Genomic DNA, 19,003 nt, shown 5'->3' with positions numbered 1-19,003 from the left:
AGAAATGAGAAATTTTGAGGGCTATTGAACACTGAATTTTTGCAGCTGAACAGTATAAAGTTATTTAGCAGCGTTCAATAGCCTTCAAACTCACTTCTGCCTGTGGGTTACAGTGGTCCAGTAGAAAAAGACCATAAAACAAAAACAGTGCAATAAAGGTTGGACCAAGATTTTTTCAGTATTTAAGACCCTTTTAAAGTTTGCATCATTTTATGCATTTTGAAAAACATAAAAAGATCTAAAGATGCCATACACTATTAACTAGACAGCATATAAAGAGCATCTACATAAAAATATGTTTTCACCTATAAATATACTACTACTAAAACCACAGGTGTATATTTAAAAACAAGATTAAAAACCTGCTGCTTCAGGGACAACAGCCTCCCAGTCCAACCAGTTCAGTATGAATTTTGCTACTGCTCAAATGGTATACACAATATGTTGGGGTTTTTTTATTCAGTTCTTTTTAGTTGGCAAAACTAACACCTCAACAGCTGAGTAAGATATAGCATTCATTTTATGGATGTGAACATGGATTTTTACAGGGATTAGGGGATCTAAGAGTTGGCATTTATTTACCAAGTGCTCAAAAATGAGCATTTGAATATTCTAGTGGGAAACACAAAACAGTTTCCATCATAATAATTAGATCCACTTACTATACATGAAATGACACCCTCCTTATGCACAGAAGTTGGTCAGTTTTTCCATTTATGCTTGCATGTTTCAGCTTTCACCCATTCCCTAGCATGGACATTTCATTGATGGCTGAGGGTAACACTTCAAAAATGAACTAGCTAAACAAACTTCCCAGCAGCACTTGACAGAGCTACACCTATTCTTCCCCATTTCCAAAGCAGTACAGAATTAATTACCAGTTCTATGGATCTATTGTAAGTATAATAGACTAAAGAGCTATCACAGACACATTTATTGTAAAAGCACAATCCCAAGAGTGTCTAGTAGAGGGCCAAAACGATTAACACAAATGCTTTGTCAGATCAAAGATAAAACCTGCACCGCCCAATTGAGGAATGAATTAGAACAGTGGGTTATCTTTCAAATTAACCAGGGCAGTTAGTGAGGAAAATTTCATGAAAGTGTAATTCTTAGCCTTTGTGAATCCACACAGCAGGCATTCTGCCAGCTGACAAGATGATGAAATTTTCATGCTTAAAAAAGCCCTCTTCATTTCCCAATTTAGATTAGCTAGCGTTTCTCTCTCTTTTCATCTATTTGCTCTTCTGAAGCAGAATTAAAAAAAAAAAAAAAGCACAAAACAGGATCAATCTCTCATAGAATAATGCATTTCTGAAAAGAAATAAAATCTTTGCATATCATTTTTTAGATATATTTACAGTTAGGAGTAAGATTATCAAAATTGATATTGTTAATACCATTAAGAAATCCATAAATACTGGAGCAATGGTAGATATGTTTTGGAAGACAGATATAAAACATTTCAATGTTTAATGGGAAAAAAATGATTGTGGAAACAGAAAATTTTATGTAAAGATGAGTAATTTACAAAAACAATGGGATTGTTGGAGGCTTACAAAATTCTGTTTATGCACTTATATTTGCAGCTTTTTAAAGCAAAGTAGTATATCACCATCGTATTTATTTATTTATCAGTTTCATGTGCCAAAAAGGGCAAATAGATTTTCCACTTTTAGGTTCTATGGCACTCCCTCTTGCCCCTAAATTTACACAGCCACATATAAAAGCATTTCAATAGACTAAAGGAAACAACATGCAATGATCTTAAACACTTTAAAAAAAAATCTGATTCTAAGCTCACTGAAAAAAAGTAAGCTTATTCATTTCGGTGAGCTGTGGATCAGGCCGAAAGGCTCTTCATAGGGCTGTCTTCATAAAAAGGTAGCTCATTACTTTAAAGGTTAAAAAATTAATTTTCACATTTTATGTTTTTGTATTATGTGCCATTTGACCACCACACAAACAACAGTGATATATTAAAAAAAGATACAAAAAATTAATGGAGTGAAAAAGTTAGACAATGTATTTGTCTATTTTAAGTTGATATTTCTGTGCCTTTCAGATGCAACCACTACAATAGGAGACTGTTAAATAAGCGTCTCAAAGTTTCATCAAATGTTTTGTTCAGACAGTTCTTTGCCATACTACTTCTGGGTGTGTCTTTATAGCTGATAGGATTATATATATTAGTGCAAACACCCATTTGATGAATTTAAACTCCAGCTGTTATACAGTCACTACAAGTACTTGATGAAAGGAATAAACTAAAACTCACAGCATCTGATTTTCTAAGAGCTAACAGGACAAAAAGTTTACTTGCCCAACTCCGTGGAAAGCTCTTTTTTAAAATGAAAATTATTGTGCAATTTGGAAATTACTTTTTATGATAAAATAATTTCACATTTCCAGAGTCTGAATGTATTCCACAGTCAAAAAGTAGTTTTAAACCTTATTAGTACAGCTAACTCAGTTAAAAGTAAAAATATAACCAGGTTTATAAAGCTTTTACTTACAAGGACAAATAAATTCCTTCTGAAGGACACTTCATTATCCTATAGACCATGTAGTAAGATACTTAATAGATTTTAACACAATGTAAGCAAATTGCAATGTTCGATATTCAAACATTTCACAGTTCAGTTCACAGCTTTGTCTTTTAAAAAAAAAAAAAAAAAAAAGAGAGAGAACAGAGTAAAATATTACCCCACTTTTTGTTCTTATCAGGAATAAGCATTTTTCCTGCCCTTAAATGTATCTTCCTTCATCAAGTTTACTACTGCACATCTTATGCACATTTTCTAGCACTTTATATGCCAGAAATTACTTAGCATGTGGCATTGTGTGTTATCATAATGTACATACATTAAATCTAAAAAAGCTAATTAGAAGCAACTTTTATACAAAAGCAGTCTGTGTAAACATATTACTTTGACATATTATTTAATAACACACTGTATAATTTAATATAATATGTATAATAATATCAATTCAATGATCATTTTGCAGCCAGTTAAACTTTGTAATAAAGTAACGTGAGATCTCGCATTTTGGTAACTTTGCCTGTCCAAGTCGTCTACCTTTAACTTCAACAGAAAGGAACAATCTACCCCTGCCTTGTGAAATACTGTCTGAATTTGAATACTCTAAGATAAAGTTTTGTGCTCCTTTTGATGCAAAGACCTTCAAAGGAAGTATTTATACATTCAGAAATTATTACATTTCTAGAAAAGAGCTTAGAAAACACTTACTTACAATTGCAATAAAAACTAATATAGAAGACAGGTAACATAAAATGCACACTTAGTATTAAACTATAATGATAATTCTTAGCATTATAGCTGCTGCCTGCAAAAGCATTAAGAAAACACACCACGAATTAGGTAACCCATTCATTTACAGGCCAAATTTTCAAAAACAATTTATGGTTTTGAGTATATCAAAGGTTAAGTGCACCCAAAGGTTGGTGCCTTCAAAATTGATGTCTATCCTGAAACTGTGAAAACAGGCAATGTCGGACAACCAAAAAAAGGCAGACAGGCAATAGGATGAGAAGATCTATGAAAATTTGACCAAAATGGCTAGCTGCCAATTCACAAAAATATGATGCTTCCAGCATATTAGAGGTGCAAAACAACTTGATATAATTTAAAAATCATGGTGTGTTTTTCCCTGACCAGTCACCACTTTGGACAGTGTGAAGATAGGAATTTCAAATATTACACGATTTTTTTCCACAATGCCATACAAAGCCAACCACTACCATTGCCACTTTGGATTTCTTGCACTGCCCCGCAAAATAGAGAATTATATAAAATTAATTAACTACCATCTTTCTCAGCTTCCCGCCCTCCCCCCCCCCCCCCGTCCCAGTGAAAAAACATTCATATTATTTCCCTTCCTATTGTCCTTCAAAGAATTTTTACAGAGCTACGTTCAGTTTTCCTTTTCACAATGTAACACACTATACATCAATTTGGGTTGGAGAAGGAGAATCATATTTCAATTACATGAGAAACTGGTATCTGCATATTTGACAGGCTTCATAGATTTTCTCAAAAGCATTAAGACAATCAACTCTCTGCACTTTTTCATCTAAAAATCTGGAAAACAGAGAGCCACTACATCTGTAATAATGCTGACACACACAGTTACAGAAATCTAAATACAACTGACTACCTTGATTTGAGACTGAAATAAAAAATAAACATTCTAAATTAGTATTTGAAATAATTAATTGTTTTATTTTCGTAAAGTTGGATTTTGACATTGCATGCTATTACCTTCGATTTAAAAAAAAAAAAAAAAAAAGTAACACAACAGTCACTAAAAAGTCAGTGCCACTAAGAAAACTCCTTTCATATGGCAGAATATTTTCCGAATACTTACATTATAGTATTTTCTGAGGTAACGTCTAATATCCAACAGTAGTTTGTTGTTCATTTGAACCACATAATTGAAAGGAGACTCTTCACATTCCGTCTTACTGCACCTTTGCAAGCTGGGTTCAATAAATCGCCCCTGAAAACAGAAGTGTAAAAGCAGCATGCATCATTATAACAGATGATGGTAGCAGAAGTTATCACAGGAGTTTAGACATAATACATATTTTTTAAAAACAGTAGTCTTAAAGGGCCTTTTAATATCTAGGCCTTCTTTCTTCCCATCACAGTTGACCACACCCATATAAAGACTCCTCTGACCTACAGTTTTCCCATTTTCTTCTTAATGAAAGGTCTTTTGCAGAACATGCTTCTTTACCTGCTACAAAGTTAATCATTCAAAAAACGATGTTGAGTAAAAAAAATTAATCTATGGACAAATCACGCTCCCCTGTTTCCCCCCAGACAACACAGGTTTGTTGTTCTATGAGGGACATCAAAGTTCTGCCCAAGCCCAGTGATCAGAACATTGAAATCAACCTTATAGATACCAATTACGAAATTACCAACAGGGCTGTAGAGACAAACCTTGTTAAACAAGAATGACATGATCATCTTTCGTTTTCTCCAAGTGCAAAGAACAGCTCTTACAGTTTTACACCATCTCATTCGCCTTACTTTCAAAACCTTCTCAACACCTGACTTTAAAATTTCAGAGCCTGGAAGTGACGCATGGACAGCTGAAATTAAGTTGGTAGAATTCTCATTAAAATACTAACAGCCTGGCAGGTTGGCCAGTTATACAACTCTTAGAAAACTTTCTTTCAAGGTAAGACTTAGCTTTTGTGAGCCATCTTGGCTAAATGCCCACCCACAACACTAAATAATTCCAGGTGGGAGAGAGGAGCTTTTTTTGGTTTGGTTTAGGGGTTTCTTTTGTTGTTTGGTGGCTTTTTTTATTTGTTTTTTTTTGTTGGGTATTTGTTTTTTTGGTTTTTTTAAGGACTTTGACATCCACTTCTCTCCCGTTAGCCTATCTGCAAGTTGTCAAGCCTACATGCAATCTTACAGCTGTAATGAACAAAAGTCAAGGATTCACAAAGTATCACTCGATTTGTGTGTCTTTTCCTCTTACTTGCTTCCAAAGACTGCTTTATTTTGATTCAAAAAAATGCAAAACATCTGCTGTTTGTCCAAATTAACTTAAAATAATTACTTTTAATTTAGATAAAAGATTTATTTGCTTGCAGTTTCAAGGTTTTCACTACTCTGAAGCTTGCTAATTTGCCAATGACTAATACATACATAACATTACTGGAGAGTTAAACACTTGGCCCTATTTCAAGTTGTGATCCAAGGTCAGAAATACATTTTTGGCAGAACTTCTCAACAAGAATGTACCCGTAGGACTTTTTATGTTCAATACACAAAGAAGGAAAGATAACACAGAAAAACCTTACTGTCAAGAAGGGAGGTGGGATGTAGCAAGATAAACACAAGTTTCAAAAACACTTTGTTCCAATTAATATGATTTAGGATAAGCAATTGCCATTGCTATATGAAAGTTTCATTAAGTAGAGAACTAGAAGTTACTAAGGTGTTAAGATAAGGATTCCTTAAAAAGTTACAGCAACAATCATTCATGACTGTGGGCAAACAGATTAATGAAGTCAGATAATCTCACATGTTCTGCTAGACGACACAGCTGACAAGCAAAAATGGGAAAAATATTTCAGCACTATCCTATCAGCAAATTTCTGTTTGAAAGCTATAAATAGCAGGACTCAAACAATATGGTATCTTCTCCTACATCATATGAATCCTATCTGAAAAGCTGTTCTGTCTGCAAGTATTTTTCTCCCTCACCGGTGAACAGAAATGAAACAGAAAAAAAACTAACCGAACCATCAAAGACATTGTCATAAATATTTTCTGTTCCGCATTTGAGGCAGCAAAACTTGAATCTTTCACAATCCCTATATTTCTCCTCATCAGTGAGCTGAGCTGGGCCACCAACCAAGGCATCATTCTCCTCATCTTTATGGTAATGGTGATGGACTCTGAATTGGGAGGGATCCAGTCCTATTAATAAGAAACAAAAATTTCAAAAGACTAAGAGGTCAACCATGCAAGTAGGCTCATTTTTCATATGCTTGGTGAAGCAGATTCAAAAGAAAGTTACAAAATGTAAATTCAGAAGCTGAAAATTTCTCTTTAGCAAAACTTCCTCTATAAAACATAAATATATTTTACAATTTTTAACCATAAATAAAGGTTCACGAAACATGAAGGAATCTTATCTTCTTAAGCAAGATTGCTTTATAAATAAAACAAGCACACTGCATTATCATGGGAGTATTCAACAGAACATTTTGTTTCTGAGGAAACCACTCCTAACGGATGACTTTATTGTTATTTTCTTCTTAAGTTACATTGAAAATATTTCAATAAAAATGTGCATCGTTATTAAGAAACAGTCTTTAAATCAAAATGGCACCATTAAAACTGAAAACAGAGAATAAAAACCCCATTAAAGAAACGCGGGTGCACTGCTATTACCAACTCCTTCAAGTCCGTATACAACTGCCAACTCTGATTTCAATGCAGTGGTCGATTTCATTTTGGCTCAGTGGTTAACAGCATGTAGGTTTCAATCTAATGCAGTGGTTAAAATTCAGCAGCAGCATTTAAAACGGCAGCGCTGGAGACAAAATGCTTTATTTTTGATTGCCAGAACTCAAGATTTTAAACAAATAAATACACAAAAGAGATCCTAAAAATACTGATTCAATCACAAATAAGTAAATAAGCAAGCAAGCACGAAGTTCACTGCCCTAGGAGTAAGACTGCCAAAGTAAACTTAATAAAAATCCACGGGTTTTGTCATCCTTTGTCATGTGCAACCTTTTAAAAGTCCACGTACCCCATTTACAGGTTTTTTTTGTGAACTCTAGCAAATAGCACATGCTAGAAAAAAAAATGAATCAAATGAGCATGTACAAGAAAACATTCAGAAAACTATAGCTTACTTTATGATTAAGAAGAAAAGATTAAAGAGAAGCACTTCAAAAAATATTAACTGAGGCTAATTAAGCCAAGTAACAGATTACTACGTACTAACCCATATCTTCTGTAAATTTCAATAATAAATGTAATAATTGTTATAGAAAGAGCAAGAAAGATTACAAATAGAGAGTGAAGCTAGATTTTACAGTTCTTCTTAAGCTTACTATACAGTACCCAAAGACTTAAAGACAATGTTTGGGAACAATATTCAGTTAAACTAGACAAATATTATTGCACATAAAAAAGAGTTGTGTTATACAGGCAGATATAGATTGTCTTTACATAAAAGATTTGATATGTGTGTCTTTACTATCGCTATTCTGAATTTCTATTTTGCAATCATAAAACAAATTCAAGGACAAGGAAAAATTCCATTGCCGAGTAAGCGTATTTGGTTCTTGATAGAATAGGGGTTTCACTAAAATTTAATCAATCTTCCCAATTTTAATTTTATCAAAAGAAACAAATGTCAATGCATATGGGTAACAATTCACCTCCAAGAGGTTCTTAAACTTTTAATACAGTTCTCTACTGTTCATTAAAAGGAAGAACTGACAAAGCAAAAAACATTGCTAAGAGCTTTTTTTACACTCTAGTACATATGGTACCCCCAAAAAAAGACTGTGGGGTTTTGTTAGGAAGGACTGCCCCCCCCCCCCCCCCTTTTTTTAAAGGGTTGATAATATATTTGCTGGTTTAGAAAACAAAGAGTATGTTCTGCAACACACAGGTAGTAGATAAAAGGTTTAGAAAGGGGACTTGAGTTTAGTATTAAGATTTTGCAAAAAAAACAACTAAGTATGCAATAGGTTGGATCTAAGATAGTAACGGTGAATACAAACAAAAATTCTCAGTTTACTCTGAGTTCAGAAGTGGAATGAAGAAATATCGTTGCAACTTTCCAATACAGATGCCATTAAAGTTCAGCTAGAAATCTATCTTTGGTTGTTTCCCAAAGGGAAACATAGAGCAAAACTAGTTCACTAAATAAAAGACAAAAGGAGATAAATTCTGGTCTTCAGATAACTCCAGTTTTCCAATATTCAGTCAAAACCAGTGACACCAAATAAGCACCTGGACATTTGGTAATAATTTAACAGAAAAAAAAAAGTTATTCATTGAAAAAATTTAAATCGCACCTATTTCTGAACTTTCTTAGCTGTTTTGGCTGGAGAAAACAATAGGAAAAAATACTGTGATGATTCAAGTGCACATCTAACTTTTTCCAGTGAAATCAAAGGGACTACAAATCAGGCTTTTAAAAGAACATGAATTATCTTGTGGAACTGGGACCTACTTTATCTATTATCTCACTTCAAGAATAGTTAGTTGGTTCAGTTAATCCATTTCAGCACATTGACTGGTATCCTCTCGGACCAGGTCACTACACGGTAAACAAAACAGGGACTATCTGATGGGGGGGGGGGGGGGGGGAATAAAAATCTGGTTTTGATAATTTTTAAATGAATAGGATGAGACTAATCAGTGAACTTCTTTGAATTCTTTTTTTTTTTTCCCCATGACATCAAGAAAAATCAAAGGGACTTTGATTTACTCTGACGTGAAAATCTTCAGGGCCATCATTAAATTAGCTACACCACAGGTAAGCTGTCCAACCTCACCAAAACTGCAAGGTTGCATACGCGACAAAGAACTGTAGCATTAAAACTACGCTGATGAACCTAGCATGACAAAAGTAAACAATAAAAAGTAAGTTCCAGGACTTGTTCCTGAATTATTTAATAGAATTATTAAAACAGTTACTAACTAGCAAGCAAAAGAGGTCACTCAAGAAGCTGAGGACAGGTCGAACAGCTTTTACTAATGGCAGTATTTTAAAAAAAGAACGTTTCTGCAGGCGGTCTCCACAGGCCTTCCCACACACCCTCCCTCCCTCCCTCCCCGGGGAGCAGGTAGGGAGGCAGCGGCGTCCCGCAGCCTCAGCCGCCAGGGAGACGTCTGGCAGGGCGCTGGCCGGCGTCCCCGCCGACCGCTGAACAAAGCCCGAGGGCATTTTGCATTTCAACCCGCAGGTTAGTGGGGAAGCGACGGAAAAGTTTCCCCGCCTGTCCCTTCTCGCCCGTTAGACATTTTGTGAGAGGCAGGGAAACGGCATCCGGTGCTGCCACCTCGAGGCTGAGCCCGCGCATTTCAGTCAGGGCGAGGCGCCGGCGCCGGGGCCGGGGCCGGGGCCGGCCGCCCTCCCAATCTCACCCTGGGCGGCCAAGGCCTCTGCCCTTCGGAAACGCACGCTTTTTTTTATTTTTCTCAGAGGGATCCTCCTGCGCTGCAAAGCTAGCCTGCCTGGTGCACCGGGTCCTTACAAGGGCCTCCCGCGCAGTCGGAAAACGCTTCGGCCAGCCTCAGTTTCTGAGCGGGTCTAGAGCATCCCAAGCAAACCCAGCTAGACCACAAACAGCAAAATTCATGGGCTTCGGGGTTTATTGCTCTGTTGTCACGAAGCTTCGTCATTATTTGAATCTTAATTGCCATCATTCTCCCCTCGCTTCACTCCCTAATGTGAGAAAACCAACAAAAAAAAGACAGAACCTGATGTAATTCCTGAGTGCCACAAGGAGAGCACAACTGTCCTAGTTCCTGTCGGAAGGGTCAGACTGAGCAGCTGCTAAATAATATATTAAAGGCTCCTATTAAATGACTCTCTAGGAAGAAGAAAATTAAAAAAGACACTATCTTTAAGGTGGTGGTGGGTTTCCTTACAAGGAGCAGCTAACACGCAGACACTGCGTGGAAGGAGGGACCAGCACTGGGAAGTACTCTTAATGACAAGCCTCATCAGGACTCAGTTAATGACTCCTTAAAATCAGATAGCCTTCCTAAGAAATGCCCAAATGCCAAGCAATCTGCAGAGCACCAACATGCACATCCACCTGTAAGGCAGTAGCACACATCTCTTTCAGAAGACCATGACACAGTCTAGGACAGCAGTCAGCAATTCCCAGAATTTAGAGAAAATGATGTTATGAAGAAACAGCTACAAAAATCCCATGGTTAAATGACTCTGCTTCCATAATGTTTAGATACTTTTGACAACACAAAAATAGAATGGGATTTTTTTTTTGAGACAAGAAGGAGCAGTATTTATGTATCAACAAAAAACCCTTACTTTAAATACATTAAGAGAATTGTTCTGCCAATACAGTTCTTTTCATTTAAAAGCTATCTTCAGGATGAAGTATATAAGGTCTGCAAGCATTTAAGATGACCAGATTTATTGAATGATATTACTGATCAGACTTCACACTTTACTTAGTTTCAGAAACCCTGACAATCCTCATCTTGCCACTCCTTTTCCTTGAGAACTTCAAGAAAAAGACAGTGAATGCAAGAGTATGCCCATGAGGTTCTCATTTTTAGGAACAATGAATTTCCATCTCTCAAAGGCTAGGCAGACCTCCTACAATGTCCAAAAACAAAAGGCAATTTTCAGCTTGATTCCATAGTGAATAAATACGATATTTAAGGAGTTCTCTGCAATTTTTAGGTGTGGTTATTTGCTTTTGTTCTTCAGCATCTAAAATAGCTTAAAATAACTTGCTCTGAGCACTAACAGAATGAAGAACTTTTCTTCATTTTGATATGAGCAAAGCTTCCCTACGTAGAACTCAATTTTATCTACTCGGACTAACACAGTGACATCAATGAAACATTCACCTTATAAAGGGATTCTGTTAAATATGAAAACAACATCATTCTTCTACAACCGTTCTCCCTATACAGACACATACCCTGCATAACACAATAAATCAGATCAGGTGGGGGAAGACACACACAATGGGAATGCAACCAAGTTTTGGTCCACAGATATGTATGTCCACTTCGATACCCTCCAGAACACCAGCTTTCTTCTTCAGAACAGAAAAATACGCTCTTTTGCAACAAGATAGGAAAAACGGCAGGAATTTGGATATGTAACATGATGAAAATACTCAGCAAAAAAGCTCAATTTAGCAACACAGAACAGTAAACAGTTTTCATGTTTGCTTGTTGTAGCAAGCTGGGCTCAAGTATCTCATACACTTCTATAACTTATAAACTATTTTCAACTTCTTTGAAACAAAACCACTTCCCTCTAGTACCGTTAAAAAAAAAAAAGCTGTAAGATAACTTCAGCTTGCAACGATTTATGTACGACTCTGATTAAGTGCTGTATATAAAGACCTAAGTAGAGCAGAACTTTTGAAAAATACATGACTTCTTTACCCTAAAGCTCAATTCAAGCATTCCCAGGAAAAAAGCTGGAGAAGGAGGTAACATTTTTATAGCACAGCAAGGTCAAACTGAACACATTTCAGATCTAAGATTGTAATAGATACATACAGGTTTCCAGACTGACAATTGTGAACTATTAATAAACTCTCAGCTGCAGGATGCTATTATAGACCATAAAAGAAATTTTCATCTCGAACATACTATAGCACAAAAAGCAGCATAGGCATTTGCAAACAGTAGATACTATCAAGTGGCACACAGTTCTTAAGATCTGGGCACTTAATTTAGGTGCCTGAAAGGAGACAGTCTTTTTGAAAATTCGACCTGTTGTGAATAAGGAACAACTCTGAATTTGAGCCTAACCCCACAAGACTAACAATCTTTGCCAAATAAAATAAACTAGCTTCAGAAATCTTTCCTGTCTTTCACCTAATCGAAGTACAAGTTTACCGCCTATTTTAAATGGCTTCAATCTAACCAAGAGTGCTTGACCTTTTCAGTCAGGCATACCACATAATCCACTCTGACATCAAGGGGAAAGTTGTATACCAAGGCCCTGCCACATAAACAGAATGATTTGTATGGTCAGCCTGCATGTGTGAAGCTTGGCTGACACCTCCTCAAAGCACCAGAGCTGCTGAGGACACACTGCAACATCGAATACCTCCAAGAAATACCCTTGCAGCCTCCCAGAAAAAGCAAAATTCCTGTCTTTTTTTTTTTTTTTTTTTTACAGACAACTTGGAAATGGAGGTGGAATAAGCTGCACATTATACAGACTGTCTTGGGAGATGAAAATCTTTCATGGCTATCACCCTTCTTGAGGAGCAACAAGACAGGAACTTACTTGCACACATTTTAAGTGCAAACTGCAAGCTTATCATGAGCAGAACCCACCATTAGTAAGGAAGCTAAAGAGATGCAGTGTCCCAGGTGAACAGTCCTGAAGGCAACATGCTGCTGGTTGGTTTTAAGTGACCAAATCCTGGATCTTGGCCATTACCTAAATACAAAATGCTGAGGACTAACTCGTCCTTTGAGCATTCCAAAATTCTGAACAAAATAATTTCTCCAAGTCTGAACTTCCTCCAGACAGGGGCATAGCATCAAACAGGAGATTATTAAACTGACACAGTGCAACTCTCTAAAAAAGGTTTCTTGTGGGAGAGGACAGTCTTGTCAAGAACTCAGCAGCCAGCAAGATTAACAACTTTTTCCATGTCCTTGAGTAACAGTTTTAAAAATAATGAACTAGATGTAGGATACAAATCACAAAATTTCTGTTTATCAAGGAAATCAATCATGTCTGTTGGTGAACCACTTTTAGGGAGGAAACAACACTACAAGGATTACACGCACAGTACTGTATTTTCATGGAAGGAGACCTGACACAACTGTTAACAATTTTTCAACACCTACACTTCTTTCTAGGTAAGAAGCCTAGGAAATGGAGCAGACAGAGGCAATCAGAGTTGGGCAGAAAAATCTCCAATTCCTTTGACATCCTCTTAAGAGGAAAAACAACCCTAACAAGAGCAATTCCCTGTTGCTCCTTTGATGAAAAACTGGTGATTCTGTGGGTCACCAGCATTAGTCATGTTTTTTTATAGCTTGCTTTTTTTTTTGGCCACTTCATTTCTCCATATGAGGCAGGCAAAACTGTTACTAAGGTTTTATGTTTCTATTATCCACTAGGTCAGTTCTAGCAAACAAAAGTCTTCACTTACACCCTACCAAATATTTGTATCCTTTCATTGTAACTATGACTGCTTTCTCCCTGGGAAGATGCTAGAGATGCTAGGGCTTCTCTCTGGAAAAATTCTAGTTTTGGATGCATGCTCCAGAACTACTTCAGTAACTTAAGAAAATCTCAAAGACATGCAATAGTATTGTCATTTATGAACAGTAAATTTTTGTAACTCTGAAGTAGTATTCTAAGATTAAGTTCACGTTAACGATCACCTTCTGAAAAACGGTATTCTGCAAAAGTCATAGAAATACACTTACAATCCAAGCTGCTTTCTATAGACTATGTAACACAAGCTATTGTTCATTGTAAAAAAGACTGATTTTGGGAAGCATTTCTGTTAAGAAACATACATTAAAACTTCTCACTTTGTCTCCTGTAATTCTTTAAATAAACTGAATTTAGAATACTTACCTAACCACGTTGCAATAAGAACAGAATCAATTCCCTCTATGGGCTCACATATTCTAGCAACTACTGGATGTATTTGCTGTGACAGGTAGTAGTGAGTATCAACAGTAAGATTGTCTTGCTTTTGCAACTGTTCTGGAGCATATGCTCGCTGGCTGGCACTGAGATCGGATCCATCCTGAGACAGGAGACACATACAAAACAAAGTGTGAAAAAAGTAAAATCCACATTCAGTCTATGCAAAGGATTATGCTTCAAACATTATGCATTATTTTATCACAAAATTGTTACACAATCACTCTTTTTCGGTTGATTTATTATGCATCCAATACAACTCCAGCAGTAGTAAAAAAAAAAAATTGCATTGCTGATGCTGGCATCAACTAGCAAGTTCAAGAATGTAAATCCAGCTTGTATTATTGCAGCCTACACGTGCAAATCAGTAAGAGTAGACAGAGTAAACAGTCCCATCTGTCAATTCTGAAATGCACAATGAAAACACATTGTAACCATCAGCCCAGTTAAAAATATGCAGAGGGCATGCATTTTGGATTCACTTTGTACTAAACTAGCATTATCATTTTGCACAACAAGCAAATTCTAAGTCGTGGATATCAAAACTATATCTGTTTTGCTAGGAAATTTAGATTCCTCAATTCTATAAAGAAACAAATAGAATGCATGGTCAGAGAATGGACCATCGTTCATTGGCATGAGAATAAATGGCAGAGGCAATAGTATCAATCTGAAAGAGCAAATTCTGAAATATTCGGAAAAACTGAAAGAAACACATGGTGACATCTCAAGCCAACAGAGAAACACCACTCAGAGGTTAGAGTATACATTACATTCTTCTCCAACTTGAAAGAGGAAGATAAGAAGAAAATAATTCCATTTAGGAAGGCAATAATTAAATTGAAAACAGTATTCATGGAGGAATTAAGTATCAACTCTAAGATGACATTACTCTTCTGGAAAACGTAACTCATTCAGTCTGTAGAATCATATTTCCAGTCCACAACTACACTAGGAAATTTTTTTTTTCATGTGTGTCAAAAATCTTAGAGCAGAACTTAAAAGCAGTATTTTAGCAAGCATTCAGTATAAGAAGTAAACCTTAATGGGGATGGGGGGGGAGTACCACAGCTTATTTTTTGCTAAGTACAGTCTCTTTTTTGCCTTTTTTTACAGCAAAATAAAACTAATGCATGAACACAACACCTTCATTTTTCAGTTAAGACAAGCTACTGACTTCAGTAGGGTCAGCAACCATGGACTGAAAACCCATCACTAATAGACAGACTGCAAGCCATTGGTCCCTCCCACCCCTTTCAGACAACTTAGTATTCAGAACAAAATTAATTTAGGACTATTCAGCTCATCCAGCTGCTTTGCAAAAATAATTACAATGCAATTCCTTCAGCTCCCTTCTTTCAACAAGTACATTCTTCCCTTGTATTGTGCCATTGCTCAGCCGTACCCATGGCCCAGCTCTCATAAGTCTTGGCAGCTTCATCATGCCAGGCTAAGAATTCTCAGTTAAATAAAATACAGTATCTTTCAGTTTGTAACGATGAAGGAGCTGAAATAGTGGTCCACTGTAGAAGTCACGTTGCCAAGTCCATCAGTTTGGCATAAGAGATCCCTTGGTCCATCTAATCCAACCGACACCTTTTTTTTTTTTTTAACAGTAAATCCAAAGTGGACTATATATTTGTGAGATAATGACAAACATTTATAGGATAAACATCTGAAAACAGAAAGTTCCTCAAATTCCCCAGTCTATCCAACAGAGGTAGTGCCAGATCCAATGACTATGAACTGAAAAGACACAGGTTGAGACTGGAAATAACAATGACACTATTAACCACTACCACCAATTAATTAGCTAGCTTTCCAAGAATGACAGGCTCTTCACCACCAGAATTTTCTTCTCCTTAAAACGAAGACTGGATATTTTCCTTAAAAATAAGTTCTAGTTCCAAACAGAAATTAATTCAGGGAAATTTCATCAGCCACTATATGAAAATAGTCAGATGACCTGAGCTGATCACAATAGTTCTTTCTGGCTCTATAACACTGAATTTAGTACAGTAAACTGACTATTTTAAACTATAACATAATCTCACTACAAAGAAACGTCAAAACATTTTTTCCAGGAGTTCGATTGGTTTTCTTTGCCATCTCTCAAAACAATACCTAGTATTTAGCTATATATAAAGACATTTTTACCTGACAAATGATGTATGACACCGTGTCTCCTGCCTTCACCCTTCGGCCTCCTTGAGAGTTTATCCACATGGCAACATGCACATGTGGCAAGCTTTTTCTGTCAGGATAATCCTGTGGATCTTTTGTCAATGCCTGAGAGATCAAAGGAGGAAACAGAAACATAACTATGAGAAAAGTATTTTACTTCCGTGATGGACAACTCAGAACTGTCAAAGACAAGATTACATAGTAGCTATCCTCATCCATCTACTATTCACAAGTACATTTGCAAGACAAAAAAGAAAGATGAAAAAATTGTAATAAAGGTATGTTCCAGACATTAAGGTCTAGGTACCAGTCCTTCATACTTTAAAAATTTTATTATTAATAAAATGAGAGGATGCTTCTACAATTGCTGTCTGAAAAATGGATTACATTAAAAGCACAACAGTTCAAAACAGTTACAGATATAATGCAATTGTTTTAAAATTAAACTACATTGAAGATGAAAACATTACGCAAAATACAAAAATACAGCCAGAGATTACCCTCTTACCCCTGCACCAGGTCAGGTCATAAAGTAAATCTGAATATCAAGTGGTTAAGTGTATTTAACACTCTGTAGCAAGAGGATACAACTGGATTTAAATATTTCCACGTATCTCATACTACTGAGATTCCACAATGTGTTTTTCCTTTACAGAAAATAAAATGCTACGTTTAAATATTTACCGTCATCCCAATTCTTAGAAACAATTTATACATTTGAGTTAATAGTGAAACACATTATTTATTTTTTCCCAAAGTAGTAAAACAGAGGAACATTCAGCATTTAAAGTGAAAATTATTCCATGTATATCTTTTACCGGGATACTAAGTACTGTTAGATTATTTGCGTCAGAACACTTTTTTTGTTTGTTTGTTTTTAGTCAACCATAAAAATCACTGCTGTCTCCAAGACACATATGACAACCTGAACACACTTCTTAACTGATTGATTAACACAGTCTTACAGAGCAGACAGATGTCTGGCTGGCAAAAGAAAGAGACTTTGGATAGAGCAAATTTGGGAAATCTCTTCTATTAGAAGCATGAGAGGAGCACGTAATATCCAACTCAGTAAAACAGCCCCCTAGCAGGGGCAGGGCGGGGGCAGCTTTTGAAGTTAAAACTACAGGTTTCATTGAGGATTCATAAAAATAAACCAAAACCACAACGCTGTTTGCTAAAACTCCTATAGATAAAGCAGAGTATTTTACTTCTTGCGGCAGTAAAGTCTTGAATGAGATCTCAAAATGACTATTAGCCTTCTTCTATGGAGCTTTGAAGAGAAATAAACTAACAACAGTATGCTTTTATATGGGTTTTCTAAAAAACAGAATGCTTGATTTTTTTTCCATTGCATTCTTCAGCTTATGTATTTTAAACCTAAAATATAAAATAACAGCTTAGGAGAAAACTTCTCCTGAAAGCATGAGCTATCACGTCATTCTCAAAGTGCAGAATCAGCAGGGAAGACAGCAGGATGGGACAAGACACAAAAGTTGTTATTCTGAGGAAGCAAGGCAGGCCTCCAGCCCCACAAGGTATTTTTTCTCATATTGTAGGATCTTTGCAGTATGTTCCATGCTATTCAGTATCTAATAGAACTCTTGATATTTCACAGCATTATAAGGATTAAAAAGATTTTTATCAGACGTCAATATATTCAGGAACAGTAAAGTTTTTCCAAGACAGAAAAGAGCTGAGACGTCATTTACCTTGTTTATTTCAAACTGATTTACTGGGATCTTGCCATTGATCACATTTTCTCCAATTTCTATGAGCTGCCTTTGAATATTTTCCACGATTATGTCTCGGGGCTGATCAGAAAGAATCTGACCAATTATATAGCTGTAAAAACAGTCCAGAGTTGAAGAAAAGCTTAAGACAAGCAAAGCAAAACCATTACAATAAACACAATCCTCTCTTCCCCTGCGTTACCTCTAGAAATTAAAGAGCCTAAGGATGAAGTCTCATGCCAAATTTATAGAAATTTGCCAGGATATTTCATTTTGCATTTTATTTATTTACTTATTGTACTAAAAGCAAATTATTTTAAATAGTTCTAATGTTAAACAGTGATTTGGAATTGTTGAGTACAACTGGTTTCTATTTTCTGCTCCCATTTCATTTTGCCATTTATTATTCCATAGCAGGTATCTTAAGATGGGGGAGAAGAGAACATATCAAGTAAGCAAAGTCTTGCCTATTTCTGTAAAATGTGGTTGGAAGATCTGCCAGCTGCAGAAGAGTTAGTCACTAAAGAACACTCTCAAACATTTGTATAGCTTTAATTACTAATACATTCCTAACTTGGAAAAATTTGCTTCTATTATGATGCATCTTTTCTTAGAAAATGCAAGTCTTAAGAACAGTAAGCAAGTGTGTGGTGTATTTTTACAGATGTAGAAAAGTATTCATTTTTTGATACATTTGGGCCCCAATTTATTTAAGTTAAGTTTTCAAGAGGCAGTACGCAATACAAGTTGAGTCAGCCTCCAGATGACCACCTCTCCACCCGCTCCAATTTTCTTTCTACAGTGCTAAATGTATTATCTCCATTGAATGTAAGTACGAAAATGCCCTGTGCAATGACAACTAATAAATCATTGATCCAGCATCCATCATAATGAAGCATCAGAAGAGTCGCATTTGAAAAATGGAAGAGAAACAGTCTTGGGGGAAGGGATCACCTCCTCAAGCTGCACCCAGTGCACTTCCAGCTTTATTAGAGGATGCTGAAAGAGCTGACCACCAGCCTCTTTAACCATCTTTGAAAAAAATCTGACCTAAAACCTATGACTCCAAACACTGATAGCACCTACCATTTCCACAAGCTTTCAGCTGTGGTTTATTAAACTGCATATACAACATTGCAACAACTCCAATGCATAGCTTCCACAGAAGATAC

General features: G+C 36.2%; 1 protein-coding gene across 1 annotated transcript in view; it reads right to left on the bottom strand.

Annotated features, from left to right (window-relative positions):
• The window catches only part of POLA1 (polymerase (DNA directed), alpha 1, catalytic subunit), a 199,183-nt gene that overhangs the window by 104,556 nt on the left and 75,624 nt on the right, over positions 1–19,003 (bottom strand). The window contains exons 29-33 of the mRNA XM_010571305.1: positions 17,811–17,943; positions 16,072–16,203; positions 13,843–14,017; positions 6,283–6,464; positions 4,390–4,521 (exon numbers count right to left, since the gene is read on the bottom strand). Coding sequence (XP_010569607.1) covers positions 4,390–4,521; positions 6,283–6,464; positions 13,843–14,017; positions 16,072–16,203; positions 17,811–17,943 — 754 coding nt within the window. The remainder of the gene's footprint in view (positions 1–4,389; positions 4,522–6,282; positions 6,465–13,842; positions 14,018–16,071; positions 16,204–17,810; positions 17,944–19,003) is intronic.

This window comes from Haliaeetus leucocephalus, unplaced genomic scaffold, assembly GCF_000737465.1.
Source record: "Haliaeetus leucocephalus isolate CR32 unplaced genomic scaffold, Haliaeetus_leucocephalus-4.0 Scaffold317, whole genome shotgun sequence".
Classification (NCBI taxonomy): domain Eukaryota; kingdom Metazoa; phylum Chordata; class Aves; order Accipitriformes; family Accipitridae; genus Haliaeetus; species Haliaeetus leucocephalus.
The sequence above is the reverse complement of the archived record's forward strand: the minus strand, read 5'-3'. Positions and strand labels throughout refer to the sequence as shown.